The sequence below is a fragment of the Ptychodera flava genome, chromosome 22 (assembly GCF_041260155.1).
Source record: "Ptychodera flava strain L36383 chromosome 22, AS_Pfla_20210202, whole genome shotgun sequence".
Classification (NCBI taxonomy): Eukaryota; Metazoa; Hemichordata; class Enteropneusta; family Ptychoderidae; genus Ptychodera; species Ptychodera flava.
In genome coordinates, this window is record NC_091949.1 from 32909238 (window position 1) to 32930763 (window position 21526).

At 35.3% G+C, this 21526-nt stretch overlaps 1 protein-coding gene across 3 annotated transcripts; it reads left to right on the forward strand.

Moving 5' to 3' along the window:
• The first annotated feature begins 1668 nt into the window (after positions 1-1668).
• LOC139123219 (uncharacterized) lies at positions 1669-16695 on the forward strand. 3 transcript variants are annotated; one of them, XM_070689335.1, is made up of 9 exons: positions 1669-1933; positions 7745-7838; positions 9495-9764; positions 12161-12242; positions 12560-12663; positions 13226-13408; positions 14594-14782; positions 15547-15653; positions 16219-16695. In XM_070689335.1, exons 1-9 carry the CDS (start codon positions 1907-1909, stop codon positions 16396-16398), a joined length of 1236 nt encoding a protein of 411 aa, XP_070545436.1. In that variant the 5' UTR covers positions 1669-1906; the 3' UTR covers positions 16399-16695. The 3 variants fall into 3 exon arrangements, with proteins under 3 accessions (XP_070545436.1, XP_070545433.1, XP_070545435.1); XM_070689332.1 differs by lacking the exon at positions 1669-1933 and adding an exon at positions 6320-6888; XM_070689334.1 differs by lacking the exon at positions 1669-1933 and adding an exon at positions 6320-6888 and having other exon boundaries at positions 14597-14782.
• Positions 16696-21526: the final 4831 nt, after the last annotated feature.

Consider the following 21526-nt stretch of genomic DNA (forward strand, 5'->3'; position numbering starts at 1 on the left):
GATATACATATATACATATCTATATATATATATATATATATATATATATATATATATATATATATATATATATATATATATATATTATATATATAATATTTTGGATATATTCTAACCATTTATTCTGTGCAGTGTGCTTTAATGACACTGTTGACATGTAACTTGTAAGATAGGAATTTCGAAGTTTCAATTTTAAAGTTTGAATACGGTATTTTGAGTAAGCTGTTAGCTGTGAATGTATTCCACACTATCTGAGCATAACCAGATGTCCAGAACTGTTGTAAATAAATGCATCTTAATCATCAATATCAAAGAGAGAACAGCGGTAAATCAAAAACTTTGACGGGTGTTTATACTTGCCAGTCATCCAATTACATCTCCTGAGAAGCCATAGAGAGATATTTTAATAAGTTGTAGCCAAATCTGTGCGCAGTGTCTGAGAGGAACTTTTCTTTTTACATTGAGACAATAAAAGCACAGCTTACAATGACAAAAACTGCCTTTTGTTAACTATCATTTTTGTCAAAAAAAATACCTTTTTCCTGAAAACCTGTGACAAAAGGAGAAAAGTTGCGTCAATGACAACGGAAAATACCTTGTCATTTTTCTCTTTCTAAAGTATGGCACTGTAACAACTATATTGTGAAATATTAGTGCATGTTGCTTACTTATACTGAATTCTCATAGAGAGAACAGAACAAAAAAATAAAAAAATTGTCACGCTTTTCATATGAACTGCAGATTTCATAATAATTAGTACATTTTGCAAAACAGACTTTGAATTTGAAAACATCCAGATATCACATATCTCTCTCGAAGGGTGCGTCGAAAACTGATACTGAATGATGCAATTTGTGGCTGGTACGATGCTCTACATAAGAAACTTTCAATATGCAAATATCCAGACATGTCTGATATGTATACATAGATAGATAGATAGATAGATAGATAGATAGATAGATAGATAGATAGATAGATAGATAACATACATACATACATACATACATACATACATACATACATACATACATACATACATACATAAATACATACATACATACATACATACATACATACATACATAAATAAATAAATAAATAAATAAATAATAACACAAATTACTTCAAGTACAAAGTAATGAAATCTGTTACTTAAGTTTCATGCATCCTGCAATCCTTTCACTTTGGCCTGAGGATTGCAGGGTGCAGATTTCATTACTGTGTACTTGAAGTAATTTGTGTTATTATTTTTAACACTCTGCTTAGCATCAAGCACGCGGTAATTTCCCACGAGGACATCTGTATACTTCGATATTACATATATATATATATATATATATATATATATATATATATATATATATATATATATATATATATATATATATATATATATATATGAAATGTTAAATGTACGCGCCCGAAGGGTGCGCCGAAAAATATGTCTGATATAATAAAGTTAGGCCTACGCCGAAAAATGCATCTGAGTGATGAAATTTGTTGTGACACCACTCCCCCATTTAGCATTTCACAAACATGGTGACCCCCGATCACCAAAGTCAAAAACAGGGTGACCCCCCAACCTGAATCTACCCCCCCACCGAAGAAACTCACCAGTCCCTTATCTGGGATCCGCTCCTAAAGTGCATGCGCAAGGGGTTACCTTGGGTCATACACCTTATGAGGAATTTAATTGAAGTCAACTAGCCATAGTGATAAAGACCAACGACGAGTTTGCGGCGTTAAAAATCCGTTTTGGTGTGGATGAATGTTCCCGTCTGCTCACACACGTAAATATCTTACTCTGTGTGAAGAATTTTTACCCACCCAACCTGTTTTCATCGATACGATTACATTTCTCAATATCACTGTCAGAGTACTACTATAAGTCTATAGTGCGTGGTGTCATGATGACTGTGCTATTCTTAGCCATGGTGAGTACTACTACTTGTACCAGTGCTGTTAAAATATCAAGCTACTAGTATCTTTTACTGGATTTTAGTTATTCACATAAACGTTTGAATACTCTTCAGCCTTCGTCAATAATTCGAAGATGACTTACTTTAATAGACGTTTTTTAACCGGCTTCACATCTCAGGACAGCTCGACAGCAAGTCGTTGTTGGTGCAATATTGCATCACACGTACACGTCGAACCTTACCGTTCACAAAGGCGTCATTGTTTGTACTGTTTGTATTTTCATTGTGAATCGTTCCGGGGAATCGTTCACTGACCACTGCACTGTTGTGGCCACATAAATTGTTTCGCCACGCAATTTTTTATGTTTTATATACAACATATATACCCCTATAAATATGATTTTCGTTCGTCGTTGTTCAGTCAAGAAAATTTCTGTGATAAGCAGTATAAGTCTACGATCGCTATATGAGGTGCAAGCGAGGCTCGCTTTTATGTGTCATCCATGGTCTCATGCTCACCAGAGCTTGTATTCACAATGACCATTCAACGGTCTCATTGATCAGCGGCTATTCTTCTTTCACTACTGTTTAAATTCCACATGAGAACATGGCAGTAGGGTAACCGATATTTGTATTGCTCCTAGATTGCCAATTTATGTACATGTATGTATGTATGTATGTATGTATGTATGTATGTATGTGGATGTGTGTGTGGATGTATGTGTGTATGTAATGTATGTATGTAATGTACTGAAATCAGAAATATTCACAATTGTCCTCCTTATTTAGGTTTTGGTTATATAAAAAAAATACCATTTATCTGGTTCCTTTTAAAATCTTAAATACCAACATATTATTGAATTTCGTTCAGATATAGTGACAATTATACTTCAGCTGCAGTTTTTAATAAGATTTTCCTAAAAAACCACTCATCGATCGGTTCTGGTAGGCGTTGACCATGCAGGAAATTTTTTCGAGCAAGTCAGTCAAAACTTCTATTAAAAAGGGCCAATATTAGTAATTATGACAGTAGCTGTAACACAGCGTAGACTGCAATATTATTGTTTAACAATGAAATCTAGTCTGGACTGCAATTCAAATAATAAGTGTATTTTACATGAAAACTAGCACTGTGTAGACAAGCTGAATTAGTTTATGTTTCAACATGCTTTGGGAAGTGGAATGTAACAAAACTTGAAATTGATATTCAAAACAAAAATAGTGAAGCCCTTTATATGTTGACCTCTTTATTACTTATGCTTCACGGTCACTCCAAGACAAAAATATGTAATTTGTTTTCAAAACCAAATATTTGGGTAAGGGTTTGAATACAAGAATAACAGACTGCATAAATCATACACATATACACATATACATACATACACACACAAACATACACAGAAACATACATGCATACATACACTGATCATACATATCACAGAAAATGATATCGTCTTTTTAGAGTCAGCAGCCATGTTTCTTCTATAAAGTCAAGTTTCCTGCAGCTTCTATCATGTCAAATGAGTATTGTTATATGGAAATTCAGATCGATATCAAGTCTCATCTGCTCATTAATTGGAGTGGTCAGTCTCTCCACTTACAGCCCTGGTCAGTTGAAATTTGAATTTGTACCAGATATTGTTATATCACTAGTATATAGCAGATACTCTGGTTGTAAATGTTCTAAATGTGTTTTGAAGACCATGTATTCCTTTTGAGTACTTGCTGATTTTTTGAAACAAGTTGAGAACATTTCATAGTGTCTGATATACACCACTGATACAACATCTAGTACAAAGTACAAAGTCATGCAGTGTATATAATTCATTATTGCATGTACGCATGTTATACCATGGATGGGACAGTCATATCAATTGGTGAAGGAAATGAGTCATATAGTTTAACAGATGGTCACATAACACCCTATATTCTCTGTAAATGTATCATATTCGTAGGTTTTAAGGAAGTCCTATATTGCCAAAGGTGACAGGTGATGGATGTATTTGTGAAAAGTGTATTATATACCTGACAGTGTATAATTTTTTCAAGTGTTTTCATTATTGAAATGTGCCCAGTCGTTGACCATACTCATTTCTACTCCAACTGTGCTTGTACATGCATACAGGGATAATTCAGTGGGGAAAACATTTGTCAATTTGTCATGGACACTTGTTCAATCAGAACACCTGTCAATAATTATGACTGTTACTTTTCAAGATAAAAATTGAAAGCTCAAAAGAATTTGCCTGGTATGACATCTTTATTTGAACTAGAGGGTGCCAGACAAACCACAGGGTACCATGATAAATAATGAGATAAATAGTTAAATGTATAAATAAATATTAATGAAACAAGACAGAGTAAAAATAAAATAAGAGTGATAGACCAATAATAAAATTACTTGACCAATTTTATTCTTTTTTTTTTGTATTTTTCCTTTTTAGCTTAACGTTCATTTATGCATAAAGAACACTTTTCCATTGTTTATGTATCTATGTGCCTTTGTGCCTTTGGGTTAGCAAATGTTTAGAGCACTGTTTTGGTCTACCCCTCTTGTGGGCTCATTTCAAAGCTGTTAGACTTTTAGAGTGGAGGAATTCACCTTCAAAAATTTAATTGCTCCCAATGGGGTTATTTATAACACAGAGATGGCAGTTGTGTTGAATTTGAAATGTTGGTAAATGCTTACTTTACTACCACAATTTCCTTGGTGACCCCTAATTTTTATTCTTGAATTTCAGTTAAGTTTCCTTGAAGAAAGTCTTCAAGCAAAAGTTTTCAGGTTTGAGATGTATCAGCCTTAAAATAGCCAATTAACAGAATTTCTGATGAAAATTAAATTACCAATGACATAAAAATGTATACTAATAGATATGATGTGATATGAATGTTCTTTTCTAGCTGTAGATTGGAAAGGGTGCTACTAAATACTTATCATAATTCATTTTTATGTAGCAACTTCAGTTCACATAGACAGTTATTAAAGTCACTTAAAATGTAATACAGTGGGTAGTGTAAAAGCAGAAAAATTCCAGATCTAAAAGTCTTAAAAGACAATAATCGAAACAGTGTGAATGCAGCAAGCAAAACATCCAGAACTAAAAGTTTAATTTAGAAAGATATCGATGTGTTTTCATCAAATGTTTAAAGACAATGAAATTCTCACATCAATAGTTTCAGAGATGGAGAGTATTCCAAAAAGTAAGGGAGGGAACATTAAAAGCACACTGAGTCCTGAGTTTAAAATGGTCAATGGAACATAGACACACCTCTGGACATAGAGACTGACCAATCACAGAGATAGGGAGGATCTGAACCATTAAGTAAGGCATTTAACTGTGATGATTAAAATCTTAATATATTGACATTGACTTTCATGTAACTAGTGTACTATTCCTTTAAAAGTGGAGTGGTGTTAACATAACGCTTCGAAGGTGTTCTGGCTGCAATACTCATCTTACTAAAGAACTCTATGGTATGCAGAGGGTGTGGTTAATTGATAGTACGTACGTCATAGGTGTATGAGTCACCTTACAACACAGGATTATTCAGTATTAACCTGTTCATCCCCATTTCCCTGTAAACACTTCCACACTCAAGATTTAAAACAATGGGCTTGGGCCAAACCATAAAGGTGACAGGGGTACCTAAGAAAGTGTAGCTTTTGAATGAAAACGATAGCTTTGACACCGTGAAGGATAGCTTGGGTAGGGAAACGATAGTTGGTGGAATGAAATCCGTAAGTTTGGTCATCTAAAACGATAGCTTTGAACATATTTTGATGTTGAGGGCATAAAACAAGATGGCTGACAGCAAAAGCAGTGGTAGCGGCGGTAAATATTTTACCCGTTTTCTCAACAAAATCACCAAATTCTGTTGTGTAAGATGCCGCGTTCAGTGAGGTTCAGGCTTGATTACACTTCTGTAAAGTTTCTGTGCCCATTTTACAAAACTTGCAGAGAAATCACCGTTCCCGTTTTCGAAGTGAACAGGCTATCAGGACATCCTATTCTAATACATGTACATGGATTGTGTATGTGATAGTGTATAAAAAAGTGCTCGTGCATACATTGAAGGTAGAGAAGATAACTATTCATCTTATCTGAAGCTAACTTTGAAATCTTGGTAAGTCTTAACTCTGGAAAACAGACATTGCCAACACTAACGACTACGTCTTTACACTATCATATACATTCTCTTCCCTGTACATGTATTAGAATAGGACGTCCTGATAGCCTGTTCACTTCGAAAACGGGAACGGTGATTTCTCTGCAAGTTTTGTAAAATGGGCGCAGAAACTTTACAGAAGTGTAATCAAGCTTGAACCTCACTGAACGCGGCATCTTACACAACAGAATTTGGTGATTTTGTTGAGAAACGGGTAAAATTTTTACCGCCGCTACCACTGCTTTTGCTGTCAGCCATCTTGTTTTATGCCCTCAACATCAAAATATGTTCAAAGCTATCGTTTTAGATGACCAAACTTACGGATTTCATTCCACCAACTATCGTTTCCCTACCCAAGCTATCCTTCACGGTGTCAAAGCTATCGTTTTCATTCAAAAGCTACACTTTCTTAGGTACCCCTGATAAAGGTGAAAAGGGTTAAATGCCGTCTTTTTCATTTTCTGCAAGTTGTTGTCATAATGGACTGTTTGTTGTGTGTACTGGACATTGTCTTTAACCCTTCCACAACTGTGGTTGTAAGTTCTGCCCATATAAATATATAAATGTGATGTAAATCCTATATTTACAAGCAAGCAATAAAATATTATGATATATTTACAAGGAATTGTCATGTGAACCATACACAGTCTGTATGTGGATGAACAGGTTATATGCAGTTATGTGTGCAGTGCTTTAAGTCTAGAAATAATGATCATAAGCTTATAGAGCTATGTATGTACACTAATTGTGTTTTTGATTTTACCTTTTTTATTTATTTGCTTCTACAAGGATATGATGGACAGGTATACCAAAGCATGGTTATTACCCTTCAATTCTATACATTACATTGAAGTCACTGCATTTAGTATAAATATGTAGTATATATACATGTATATTATCACTTATAAAGGGCCAGTAACTGTAACTTTTAATGATTATTTCCCTATTTTTGTGTAGCATATATCAACTGCAACACCCACTAGTTAGCCTCCCAATATGGTGTGTCTAAGTCAGTGGAATGGATTTGTTTACATTTGAATTCTAGTCTGGACCAGAATTCACTTGTCAACAATAACAATGCAGTATACACATGTAAAGGCTGAGTTTACAAGCTAAATACTGTGTACCATGACACACTGTTGGGAGTAGAACAAGAAACTGACGTTGACATTAAAAATGGAAAGAGTGAAAAAATCACCCAAAGTTACAGCTATTCTGGCCCATAAATGTGTAGCAGTAATAGAGCTGTCGATGTTTTAAGTTATGCTCCCCATTCAGGACTGATTTATATTGCTTGTTTTGATGCATGAAAATCAGTATTGTAGTTTGCACATGATGTACTAATTAACTTCTGTTCTGTATCTGTTTTCAGTATTTGTAGATTACATATGCACATAACAGAGTCTCTGCAGACAGAGACAATAGTGCTTTGTGTTTTGTGAATGCTCTGCCACCTTTACCAAGTCAATGTGGCAAGGCTCCAGTTTTCACTAATAATACATTTGGTATTGAGAAGGAAAATACTCCTAGGAGAGTGTCAGCCATGCATTCTAGCTGAACACAATCCTCTGCCCAATATGATGAAATGACCCTATATCAAGCCTAGATGTCAAAGCTATAAATTATCCCAGTGTGATAATTGTCCATCTTTGTTGACAGGTATGCCTCTTTGTACGTGTAGTCAGTGAAGTCGACGAATGCCTTCCAGATCAGTACTTCTATAATGGAAAGTGCTGCACCCGGTGCGAGGCAGGTTGGTTAATTTTCCTTTGCACTCTTGATTTTCATTCTTAATTGTAAAAGAGAATGGCCAATTCATAACGTAAGTCTCTGTGTAAACTTCCACGGTAAGGCGCACATAATTTTCTGTAGAAATTGGGATGGGCATTTATCCGGCCCAAAGCCCGGTCATGTTTTAGAGTGATCACAACTACAGGTACTTGGTTATTGTTATGCAAATGACCTGTATTATTTGCATATCAACACCAACACACTCCCAAGTTCTGCATATTCTGTTGTGCAATATATTTCCTTCATATTTCTTATGGTAAAACAGAGAATATACATTAAAACAAACAATCTTTATGCATAAATGACATACTTCTATTACAAACACAGGGCCATGGTGCATACACAGTGTGAGCTGAGTGCCTGTGAAGTTATATATAGCCAGTTCTAACTGTATGACAGATGAATAATATATTACAAACAACAATGTACTTCTGCAGACATTTGTCATGAAACACAATAAAAATTCTCATTTCAACACCTTTAAAGAACACAACATTTACAGTAAACTTAAAGGGACAAAGTTGGCAATTTTTCATGAATTTTGTTTGATACAAGATATATTGTTTGTATATGTCGAAAGATACTGAATGAATGGGTGACAATGCATATATTCGACCCCAGTTTTAGACTCGTAAATGAAACCATCGGAAAATGAATTAATGGTCATGACCATTAATTCATTTTCGCAATAGTTTCATTGATCGTTTCTATAACCGAGGGTCAAATATATGCATGGTCACCCATTCATTCAGTATCTTTCTACATGTCAAACAATATAAGTAGTTGTATCTCACATCAAACAAAATTCATGAAAAATGGCTGATTTGTCCCTGTAGGCCTGAACAACATTTATTGATCATATTTACTGATAAGAAATTTTAGTGTACTGCTCATGGAAATTGAACAGAAATGATGCATTCTGTGTGTGGGTGCTTGCCATAATTTGACAAAGATTTGAAAAATTCACCTAAATTCAGGCGTGGGCACATACCCATGCCACCATAATAGTGCTAACAAGTAACATGGAGAAATACGGTAGTTTCTTTGGGACAAAATTATGAAAACTTTCTGTTTTAAGATGTGTATCAACCATAGACTCTTAGTGTTACATCCTGAAATCTGCAGAGCCATTTTTAATATTATGCATTCATTTAAAGCATCAATTAAAATAGCTCAGTGTTAATCTACGGTAGCTGGTAAAACTATTAAAAATCAATTTGTACAGTGAATTTTGTTTGAGCTACGAATTATTTTTCTGGAAATATATCCTGTTAAAAAAACTACTGATGATCTATGCAAAATACACAAACATATGCAAGACACTCCCACCTATAACTTTTTGTGTCCAAGTTATTGTCTGACATAGTGCATTCTAAGGATACTACCGGTATATTCCTTTTTATAAAAATTATGTGAATCAACCCAAAATGCTGCAACTAAAATTCCAGTTCCTCTGCAAAAAATTGTCTTAAAATTTGCTCCAATCCTACTAATTATCCTTCAGCTATCATGTATCTTCTCACAGTGAAACAGCCAAAAATATATAGGTACATATTGCCTATGTCAAAAGTATAGGAACTTGTAAAATGACTTGACTGTTTTGGCTTACATTTGCTAGGTTACAAAGTGGAGTTACATTGTACAGCAACAAGGGACACAGAATGCGCAAAGTGTGGTGAAGGCTATTTTAACCCAGGGCCTAGTGGTCTCAAGCGCTGTTTCCTGTTGAACCATTGTGATAAACGGAATGAATACATATACAGGGAGTCTGATGGTATCACTGATAATGAGTGTCGATGTAAAACTGGTTATCATTACAACAGTGAATACACTAAGTCGATGTGTCTGCAGAATCCAATCTGCCCTCCAGGTTATGGCATTCAAAAAGGTAAGCTTGGACACAATCAACTTAAACCGTGATTATATTACCATGCCCTGTCAGTCGCATGTGTGTGATTTCATGTGACTGACCACAATTATAGGAATAACGGGTGACACTGACACGCTGACCATTAACGTTTATTTATGGGCAAGGGCAAGAGGAAAGCCAAAATTAACGGGCTCGGCAAGCCTCGCAGGTTAATTTTGGCTTTCCTCTTGCCCGCGCCCATAAATAACGTTAACGGTCATATTATCAACAAACCTCCCCAAAGCATCAAAATTTACAAAAATTTCCCGTGCGAACTACAATGGGGCCCCAGAACTTCTCAGTGAGTAGTGCGCGCTGCAAAAATTTTGCAAATCCAGTGATGTTTTCAGAAAAAAAGAATCTCAACTTGACCTACAAGTGCTCTATTTTATTTTGTGATTGATTATGATTTACGTTTCAGCTGTAAAGTTGCGATACTTTGAGTTCTTAATCTTATTATTCATATTCACGAGCATGTAAACAAATCATTGTGTATTTGTGGCCAGTCATGTGGTTCAGCTCAACCAATCAAAATGTGACGGGGAGGGCATGGTAATAATACACAGTAATGGTTTGTTTACATGCCCATGAATATGAATAATATCATAACTTTTGCAGCTAAAACGTAAATTGTGATTTGTACAAATATCATTATCAATCACAAATTAAAATGGGGCACTTTTGGGCCAAGTTTAGACACTTTTTTCCAAAATATTTGCGGGTTTGCAAACGTTTTACAGCATGCTTGATAGTACATTGGGCTCACTGACTAGTTCTTGGGCCCGTTGTAGCTCTTTCGCACAGGAAATTTTTGTATATTTTGGCAATTTTCTTGGGTTCTTTGATAATGTAATGGAAATAACAGACTCTGCCCTGGCCATTAACATTAATTTATGGATGTGGATGAGAGGAAAGCCAAAATTAACAGGCTTTACAAGCCTCGCCTGTTAGTTTTTGGCTTTCCTCTCTCCCTTGCCCATAAATAAACGTTAATGGTCAGGGTATCGCCTGTTATTTCTATAATATCACAACTTCATAAGAATATATCTCATACTGCATGTGACATCATGTTTGGACATGATATAAATATTATTATATCATACCAGTACACTGATGATGCAAATGCAGCGATCTGATTGGTCGAGACGTGAAAGAAACCATGGTATATTGGCTATATACCACTGCTGGCATATGCGCGAGCTCTCAGATTGAGCAAAAATCCGTTTTTGACGTTCCTCACCAGAATTTCAATATACTGTTATGTTATAATAGCAATAAATCACACCCAGATACGGTATACCACTCGATTTTGACCAGTTCACTTCATATATGCACTCGCTATCGCTTCTGCATGTGTGTCATGAACTGGTCAAAATCCTGTAGTATACCATCCCTGGGTTTGCTTTATTGCTTATTTATATCATACCAGTACATTGATTGCGCAAATACAGTAATCTGATTGGTCGAGACGCAAAGAGAACAGTGGTACCACAGTGGCATATGAGCGAGCTCTCAGCTTGAGCAAAAATCCGTTTTTGAAGTTCCTCGCCAGAATTTCAATATACTGTTATGATATAATTGCAATAAATCACACCCAGCAATGGTATTCCATGAGATTTTGACTAGTTCATGACATATATGCACGAGCGATACACTGTCATATCATATGTGCATGCTGATAACTGCAACTGTACCTTGATTATTGATTGAAAGGTCAAAGTTCATCCAGTGTCTTACAGTTTCACTCACATTATTATCTTGATTAACATTCTCAAAACTTATGTTGAGCAAATTAGTAATCAATAATTTATTGTAAACCAAATCATAGATTGACCAAGCAATATACATGTAGCAACAATAAAATATGCATCAAAGAGAAAGATTATCTCTTGTCATGTTTGTGATATTTCTTAAAAACTATCAAGAAATTGACCAATTGCAATGCTGAATTCAGGGGTATATCCAGCCATAAAGTCATTGGCTGCAATAAATACTGTAGTGCATTGAACTACAGAAAATAGATAAAGTTAAAAATGAAACATTTTTAAAAAACTTTCATACAAGAAAATACTTTTGCTTATTATATTATTTAAATAAATGTAATCTGTAAATCTGTAAATAGATTATTTAATGAAGTCAAACACATTCAAATATAAAATTGCACATTTCTACAAAATGCTGCAATCGACAGTCTTTTAAGGTACAGTTGTACCAGATTCAAGTAGAATCCCCTTATTCATGTTTTTTTAATTCTATACATACCGTAAAATAGATGAAACTTGATCAATGCCAGCCATATGTGGACTTCTTTATGGCCAAAACAAATTTGGTAGTGAAAGTTAGAATAAACAAATATTAATGCTGTTTTCTTACAGTTACAGGCAAATGTGAGTTTTGCCGTGAAGGTACTTATTCTGGAAACTCATCCAGGACTGAACAATGTGCAGATCAACCAAAGTAAGAGAAAATTTAAGAATTTCTTCAGTGAAGTTACTCTTGATGCCAAAGAATTACTTTCCCATTGATAAGACAGAGATTAATAAAGTCACAATTGATGGAGAACAACAGAATCTGTCAGTTTTGTTGCCAAATCAGGGACATCAGCAGGGCATGTTGGCTGATTAATGCAGCTGTAAGATGTGTAATCACTGCTATTCAGCTACTTACAGAATCATCTGACTGTAAGATAAATGTGCTGATATGTGAAAGATGATGACGATGATGACAATGATGATGATGACAAATTTGCAATTTTGTTTTCAAATTTATTGCAGCTGTGAAGCGATGGGTCTTAAAGTACTAAAAGCAGGGAACTCAACAATGGCAACAGTGTGTTACCATCCAACAGAAGTGCAAAGTGGCTCTGGTGGAGATATAGGTAATTACAGTTGCAACATGATCTCCATTAAAGAGCCAATAGCATTAACTCTTAATGATTTTCCTTTCATTATTTACTTGTCTGTAATGTAAACTGCAATTAACTCCGTACTCCATGAAGCATCATAATTTAGAAAAAGTGCCAAGCTTTTACATATATATTGACAGCATTGCTATTGTTGACAAGTGAATTCTGGTCTGGACTAGACTCCAATATGTTGATCAGTAACAGTGCAATTTGTACATGTAGATGCTGTTTTGACATGGTAAAAAATAGTTAAAAAATTATCAAAAGTTAGTAAAGGTTATTTACACTTAAATACTCTAGCCAATTTAGGCTTTCATATTGGAATATTTATTGATGTTAACATTTCGCATATATATAAGTGAGCACAACATTTGTTTAAGCTTGCATCCCATTTTAGTAATGTTAATCTGACTCAGGAGCTGAAGTCAGGGTATATGGAAAGTAATTAAACTGATAAAAGGAAATTCAAGGAAAGGTTGACTCACTGGCAATTGATTGTTTTATATTTTTCAATTATATAAAAACAAAACAACAGTAATTGATGATGGAAATGAAGACTTGGAAGTTGAGTCCTCTTCAGATGATGGTATGACAGCTGGATCTATTGCTGCCATTTGTATTAGCTGCATTGTAATTGTCTGCATTGTGAGCATAGTCATGTATTGCAACTGGAAGAGGATAATTGGGCGATTACGATGCCAGTCAGGCCTTCCAGATGGTGAGTAAGCTTTGAATCCAACATATTGAGTGATTTATATAGCCGACATGGGAATGTGTAAAGTATTTATTTTGTCTCTCAATCATGTAATGTTGGTCTGTCAGAGGGAGGCCATTGACAAACACAATTTGAGATGTAACAACTCCAATGACACTGGCAGTGAAACCTGTCCCAATGATAACAGTAGAATGTGTAGGCTGGCCTTTCATAGTGATAAGGTGGCAATCCTGTATGATTTTACATCTGAGAGACCCCTTTCTGAAGTACGTGAGCCACCTCATTATTGCACACTCTTATTTTGTAGCAGTGCATACTTGTATATAGAGGTCAATTTCTTCAGGTACATGCAAATTCAGTCAATTTTAAAAGCTCATCAAAAAACATGTTTCTTGAACTGATATACTGATTTTACTAATTCTTGACCTTGACCTTATAATTTGGAGGGGAAAGTAGAGCTGTACGTAAGTGCCCTCCAACTGGCATATGCGGAAAATATGCCCACCCACTGAATTTTGATGCCCACTGCCCTCCAGTATGTGGTCTGTCAGCTTCCCACTTCCGTCAACAGTTCAAAAGCTCTCCACTGCTCTCTTCCATCACCAACACTGTATATAATTTTTCCTAAAGTTCTATCAACCACAGCATTCCCTTCCCTCTACCTATATTCCGGTACACACTGTCAGGAATTTTCTCTCCACCAACTGTAAAAATTAAAATTGTTCCCTCTCCACAGTAAAACTTGACTTATCTTCCTGTCCGCTGATTATTTTTAAATTTGCCTGCTCACTGAAAAACTGCACAAACACCTTTTTGAACAAAGAATTTTGTTTGCCGCATGTCATGTTCCTATAATACTGTATGACCAGAAATAGTCACACTTAAAGCAATATTTAGGAATATTGATTCTACCTGACTTTTATAATGACTGATACGGTTTCATACATGTATCATCATGAATGTTATTTCAAAAATGAAATGTATAACTGTAGTTTTGTGATATTTAGGTTTACCAATTATTTTGTGCACCATTTAGACTTAAAAGTATTGACAGCTAGGCTCACCCCTCTACACTGAGAAAGGCCACTTCCACATGAGTGGGCTTTCTCTTGATCCCTTGATCAGATGACCTCTACACATGTCTGACTGTATTTTTTATTGAACTTCAATTTTCCTGATTAATTTTAGCAGATCCAGAGGCACCCGTTGGGGGAGGCAACCGTGAAAGGAGTGATGTATATCACTCATTGAACAATGTAAGCAGTATCAGTGGTAACGATATGGGCAACACAGTTCAGGACTTCGTTGAATCAACTGAGACACTACCCCCACTAAACGGTATTTCTTCAGATGAAGTCACAGAACACAGCTCAGGAGGTATTTATGCGTCGAGAAGATTTGTATGCATGGAAACAATACCTGTCAGTCTACATATATCCTCATTTCAAATTTTTCCATCCATTTTGTCATTTATAATAACTTTGCAGAATCTAATTGTGTGAAATACAATTTAATGCAACTACATCAGCTAGAGCAGGTCTCAATGCATGCAAATTACTTCATGTTTGACACATCGTGTACATTTGGATTTTGTAATCAAAAGTGTCACCATAATGCATCTGATAAAAAGTCAAAAGTGCTGTCCAGATAGAAGTTATATTGGTAGATTCAAGTGTTCAAAAAATCATAAAACATTAATAAGAGTCTACTCATACAAATGTGAAACAAGACTCAGTCATATCCGTAAGAATGCATGAGATGACCTTGATGTCTTTATCTTTGAATTGATCATAACTTGAATGGTTCATTTTTTGTACAAGAGAGTGTTTCTAAAAATAATGGTTTGAACACTAGTCAAAAAATGGCATGATTTTACAAATTACTGTCACAAAACTTGTAGGGACTAGATTCGACGAAGTTTCTGAACACTATATTCATATTTCTTACACTTGAGACTCACACATGTCCCACTCAATAATGTAATTCCTTTTAAGATCAGGTGTGCTGAACGTTTGGGCATGCATGTAGAAAGAAATCTTTGTATAATGAATGCCAATGAAATGCATGAACAGGTTGTATCAAGAGTAAACTTTGAAATTCCTTGTTCAAATAATTGTTTTTTCTGAATATTCACTTCATAGGTGACTCTGTTGGAATGAATGATAGGCACCGAAACTTGATACGACAGCAAAGACCTCACTTAGTGAAGGATTTAAATACTCGAGCCATGTTGGATTCTATGGCTGAAGTAAGTATTTAGATGCTGACTTGTCAGAAATTACATGTATTTTAAAATGACAGTGAAAGCTGGATTGATAGGTTAAATCTGCAATTCGAATGGACCATGGTATATTCCCGGGGTATATTCCCATGTGCACATCAACCGTGCACAGAAATACATATATTTTCACTGCTTGTTTGTACACAAGGGTTTGTTTGTACAGCTATCACATGATCTTTTGGGTATACTAAGTCTGTAGAACACATCACGCGTCTTTTTTATTTCTGAGTAGAACCATTGTGTGTGATTCAAAACCTGTGCAGAAATTTATCAGCTTCTGGTAATTTTAATATGTTTTCAAAAATCTTTAGGAGTTTAAATGGGATAAGACTCTTTTTGTGGAGCTTTATATGAAAAACCAACAGGTATACTCAACTGATTAAAGGATGTATGGTATAGTCAACCAATAGTGTTTAGTTTTATTCACATTACAAGATCGCCAGAGACTTATCTGGAAATTTGAACCAGTTATGTTGTAATCCAGTTGGGTTTGGTTGAAAAATTTCAATAAAGTGTTTTTTTTTCATTGCAGGTATTCACTGAAGAAGATGAATCTGCCATCATGAATAAAAGTCTCTCAGAGTATGAACAAAGACGGAAATTTTTAGATATACTTTGCACAAAGGGACCAAATGCATATCCTCATTTTGTTCAAGTGTTGAAAGTTATCACTCCACATCGTGCATCTCCCTTTGAGAATGAGCAATTATAGAAATGCCTGCAACACTTCAAGTTAGGAAAGAGAATGGTTAGGCCATTACATGAAATATAAAATATGTTTGTGTCATACAGTTAACATGCCTACAAGAAATAGGGGCAGGTCAGTCAGAAACTTTCATAAGTATTTTATATTTTTACTTAGGTGCAACCAATCAAAAAACAGAAAAAAAATTGCAAAATGTCATACATGGTTTTTTTAAAATGCCATAAAAAAATTGTAGGGTGATGGTTTTTAAATTGAGTAGGGTTGCTAACTGTAAACACACATTTCATTTTCATTTTGGCCGAAAAGTAAATAAATAAATGTGTCACATTTTGGTGGTAGTGGTAACAGACACACTCTATTGGTAATGTTTATGTCAGAGATTGTAAATGTTACTTACTTCTTACAAAGGGACTCTCTGTTGAAGCATATTGTGGTGTCCCTGTATTTGTTCCTAGGGAAAGCTTCAGTATGTTGTCAGCTGACCTGTCCAAAAGATTGCTCACAATAATCCACACATCCAATGAACCATAGGATTGTTAGTCTTCTCCCCCTGTTGGCAAGTTGTGGTCTGATATTCTCAGTTGTGGATTGGTGATGTTCTTTGATTAAAGAAAAAGAAATCATGATCAACATATTCTAGAATAGAGAAAGGCTTTTGCTTTTGAATTAAGGCAGTATGCACCTCGAAAGTGTATGACTTAATGTTTGCTCTAACTTTCCTCAAGGAATCTTTCAAACATTCTCTTTCAAAATCAAGAATAAAACAGGAGGTCACCGTGGAAATTTTGGTAATAGAGAAACAAGATTTACCAAGATTTACCGATATTAGAAATTCAAAATGGCTGCCATCCCTGTGTTAACTCTATGGAGAAAAATAAAAGTTTTTGAATTCGAAAAAACTAAGCCTGTAAAAGTTTTTTTCAACAAGAGCTTTAAAATGAACCCCATAAGTGGTATATCAGAAGAGAATGTAAAAGTTTGAGAGTCCGTATGTCTGTCCCGAGGTGCGTTCTACCTTAACGTAGAATGTGCCTCGGGGACAGATATTTTGACTCTCAAATATTTACAAGACTTTTCTGGTCTACAGCTCTTGGGGGCTTATTTCAAAGCTCTTGGAGCATTGAGAAACACTTTCACTGTCTTAGTGTTTTGAAAATTGAAAGTTTTATGTTTGACCTTAAAGTTAACACAGGTACGGCAACCATTTTGAATTTGAAATATCTGTAATGTCAGGCAGTTTGTTTCTTCTAGTACCAAAATTAGCATGGTGGCCCCCCGATTTTTGTTCTTAATTTGGTAAGAGAATGCTTGAAAGTCTGCTTGAGGAAAGTGGGAGCAAATGTTTAAGTCATTCAATTACATATGTATGAGGTGCATACTACCTCTAATTATGAAAAAGGGATGTACTATTTTCTATAGTAGCTAGCCTGTCAGATTTAAAAGTGAAGAGTTTATACAACAGTCTTTTCTATTGTATCAATATCAATGGTTTTTGTCTCAATATTACTGTTGTTGGGTGAGACAGGAAGCTTTCCTCTCATTTACATTGTACCGCATTTTCAATTTCTTTTTATGGTCTGGCTTTTGATATTTACAATTAATCTCCATATTGGCATTCCAGTGGGCTGTTGGAACTTTTTGTTCTACTTTCACCGTTGATGATATAGCTATTAAAGCTTAAACTAGGAAGATAAACTTCCAAGAACAATAATGCTTCTTGACTTAGAAGATAAACTTCACAGAGCAATGAAGCTACTCGCCCACTGTTGTCAAACTGGTGTTATTGTTGTTTAATATCAAAAATCACTTTGTTAATTTCAGAAATTGAAAAGTGTGTAGGAAAAATTTAGTTTCCAAGTATGATGTGAAAAAAAAATTGGACACAGTTGAAAGTAGAAATATCATGGAATTACATTAGATGAGTTTATGGATGTTAAAGTAGCATATACATTGTGTGACACAGATTGTGGGAATTTAAACTGTGATGTCTAGAATACAAAGACAAAGAGAGATTTCAGATTTAACCCCTGTATAGCTTTAATTAATTTAAGTCTAGCACCTGTTTTAGATGTCTAGGATGTTTGTAGAGATGGTGGTGCTGATTTTAAGAAATGTGTTTCAAAACAAAAAATGGCAATACGAAGCTGAGGTGCCATTGGTTGCAGAAATTGCTTCCACACAAGCCAGTATGAATTGAGTCATATCTTGGATCTTATCCGGTATCAGACACAAACTGTACATGCTTAGAATTTTTGAACAGGGTTGTAGATATGCCTGATTACAGAATGACTAAAATTGCTCTCTGTATGGGAAAAGACAGACATTGATCATGTGACTCATAACAGATACTCACAGAGATACGCAAGTGAACAAGAAGTTGTAACATGTTGGACTTGTAATCATGAATGAAATACTGTACTGCAGTTGTTGTCAGTACAAATTATTCAAATCTTGGTCAATTTAGAGCAATTGCTCAACTTGTAAAGATAGGGACTGGTAGATATGATTTAGAGATGACTTCTTGGAGAGTATTATACCACGTTTTATCCATCGTCCGCTCGCACGGCTCGTTAGCCAGACAGGAGTCTTCCACTAACTACGCCGTGCGTGATCACGCTGATATACTGTGCGAAGGAAATCTGATAGAACTTGAAAATCAGGCGGACCAATCACAGCACGCGTCACATAAACAGAGAAATCCGAGATGCCGCCGGCAAAGTGTGCATCTGCGACGTAGATCAACGAACAATCTTCACATCAACGTTTCCCAGTCACTTACTTTGCATTCTAAACAAAGTTTGCGGAGGACTTGACGATCGTTTGGATCGAGGTACATTTGTAAACCATGTTTCGCCAAAGTAAATACTTTAGCTAAGCTGCAAGACAGTGTTACAAATTTACACTCTCGCTTTGAATGCGTACAGGAAGAATTAGAAATGAAATGTAAACAACGACAGCGATCGCTGATTGGCTAGTTACAGGTCTCGTACAGTCGTGTGGTGGCGCTTTAAAAACCATGATCTGTGGGCTCGATCGGCCAAGGCCTGATTTCGGGAAGCATCCAGCTGCCCGAACAGCAGGCCTTGGCAAGCGAAGATGCGTTTTATCCAGAATCATTGGTAACTTGAAATTTTTGATGACTAGAAGGTGTGTTACATGTGTATCATTGTATCTGTAATGTATTCATTCAGAGGTAGGAGACTTAAATGTGTGTTTTAATTAACACATTGTTAAAGTTTAATAAGAGAAGCAAAATGTGTTGTATTTTGTAAGACCAATGAGCTGGATCATGTGGGATTTTACCAATCATGAGAATTTAATTTGTGTGGTACTGTTTTAAACAAGGAGTAAGTGTCAAGATTATGTTTATTTTGCGAAATACTTTTCTGTTATAGTAGACATTAAATTTGGTCAAAGTGTTTGAGATACTGGGTATCGTACCTGCATATTTGATGTGCTGCACCTTATATTCGCAAGTTAAGGCGAAACAACTCTCTTCTACATACATTAAGAGTGGCATCTGCTGCTTGTCAACATTGTACCTATCAGCAACAAGTTTCTTGTGAGATATCATTGAACTGTATATGGACTTTTTACACCATGACACCAGTAATATACCCTCAAGGCTAAGGCAGACATTTGCTTTGCTATCTGCCAATACATGCTGTCACTGTAGTCATTGTGATGCTTTATGTTGTCCATTGATTACTGGTGATATGCTTGTTGTACAGGTGTTGTACCATAGTCGCCAGTGTGCTAGTATGGCCATCACACATGTTGGCTTAACCAGTACTTGGTCCATGGAATAGGCTGAACTGCAGTTGATTACTATATAGAACTGTTCCAAATCAAAAGTGACAGTGCTTGGTCAGCATTCAGTCTGCATGTCCTTGGTCAAGTCAGTGTTCATGTTTTGTACAGACAAAGGACTGTCCATAGTCTCCTCCACAAACATTTGTGGAGGGACATGAGGGCTGAGAACTGTCAAATAATGAAGAGACTCTCATGTACATATAGTTGTGAGTTGCCTTATATCAAAAAGTATGCCAAAGTGAGCTGTGTAAATTTTACTTGTAATATTAAGTGTATTCTAAGTTCACTTTGTGCAACTTTAAGGGAAGGGGTGTTCGGAATTTCTGCTGTGCAACTTTTGCATTTATAAACATATATTTCATGCAGGATATCTAGATGCATCATGTCAACATAGCTGCAACATTTAAAGTTATACAATGAACATGATGACAATTATATTTTAACTTTATCAATTACCAACATACCTTGGATAAAGTGTTTGCATCGCTTCTATGGGTCCCATATGACCTTAAATGCAGTTCCAATGACCCCCTCCCTTATCTCTGTGTGTTTCTTTATACCTGGATATTTAATCTGTCCAGAGTTTCATTAGGCTTTCATAGATTTTGATATTTTGGCCAGGCCTATATCCCAAGCCTAACTTGATGACAGTTATTTTCTGTGAACTGTAAGAAAAAATAGGAAATGTTAATGAGTACTGGTATAATGTAATGCTACTATTACAACAAGAAGCTCTAGTTTTGGTATTTATTGTGCAAATTTGAGTAACAGACTTGATCGTCGATGAAATGTTCTGTTACAAATTAACGAACAATGTTATGGATGAGATTTTCTGAAACTGAAATAAACGAACAACTTGATCCCTTGGTGTTTCTAGTCCTTGCCCTCTTTGTTTTATAAAAGAGCAAACTGTTTATAATAAACACAACTGAGATAGAATGTATCTAGGACAGATATTCAGATGCTCAATTTTCACAATACTATTTTGGTCTACCACTTTGTAGGGCTCATGAAGTAAATTAAGATGAGGCCTATACCGACTTCTTTTTAAGAATATAGAGAATGTTACTTTCTCAATGGAGTTGACACATTGATTGCAGCTGTTTTGAATTTAAATTGTCAGTCAGTATTTGGTGATTTGTTTCTCAAGTATTAAATTTTGCAGTTACCTCTTCTTGAACTTAAAAGGGATTGATTTAAAGTTTCCTTATTGGAAGTTTTAGCAAAATTTTTTAAGTCTTTCAAAATTTTACATGTGAATCACATAAGTTCTTGAAAAGCAAAAACTGTTGAACAGATGTAGTATATTCATAAACTTCCT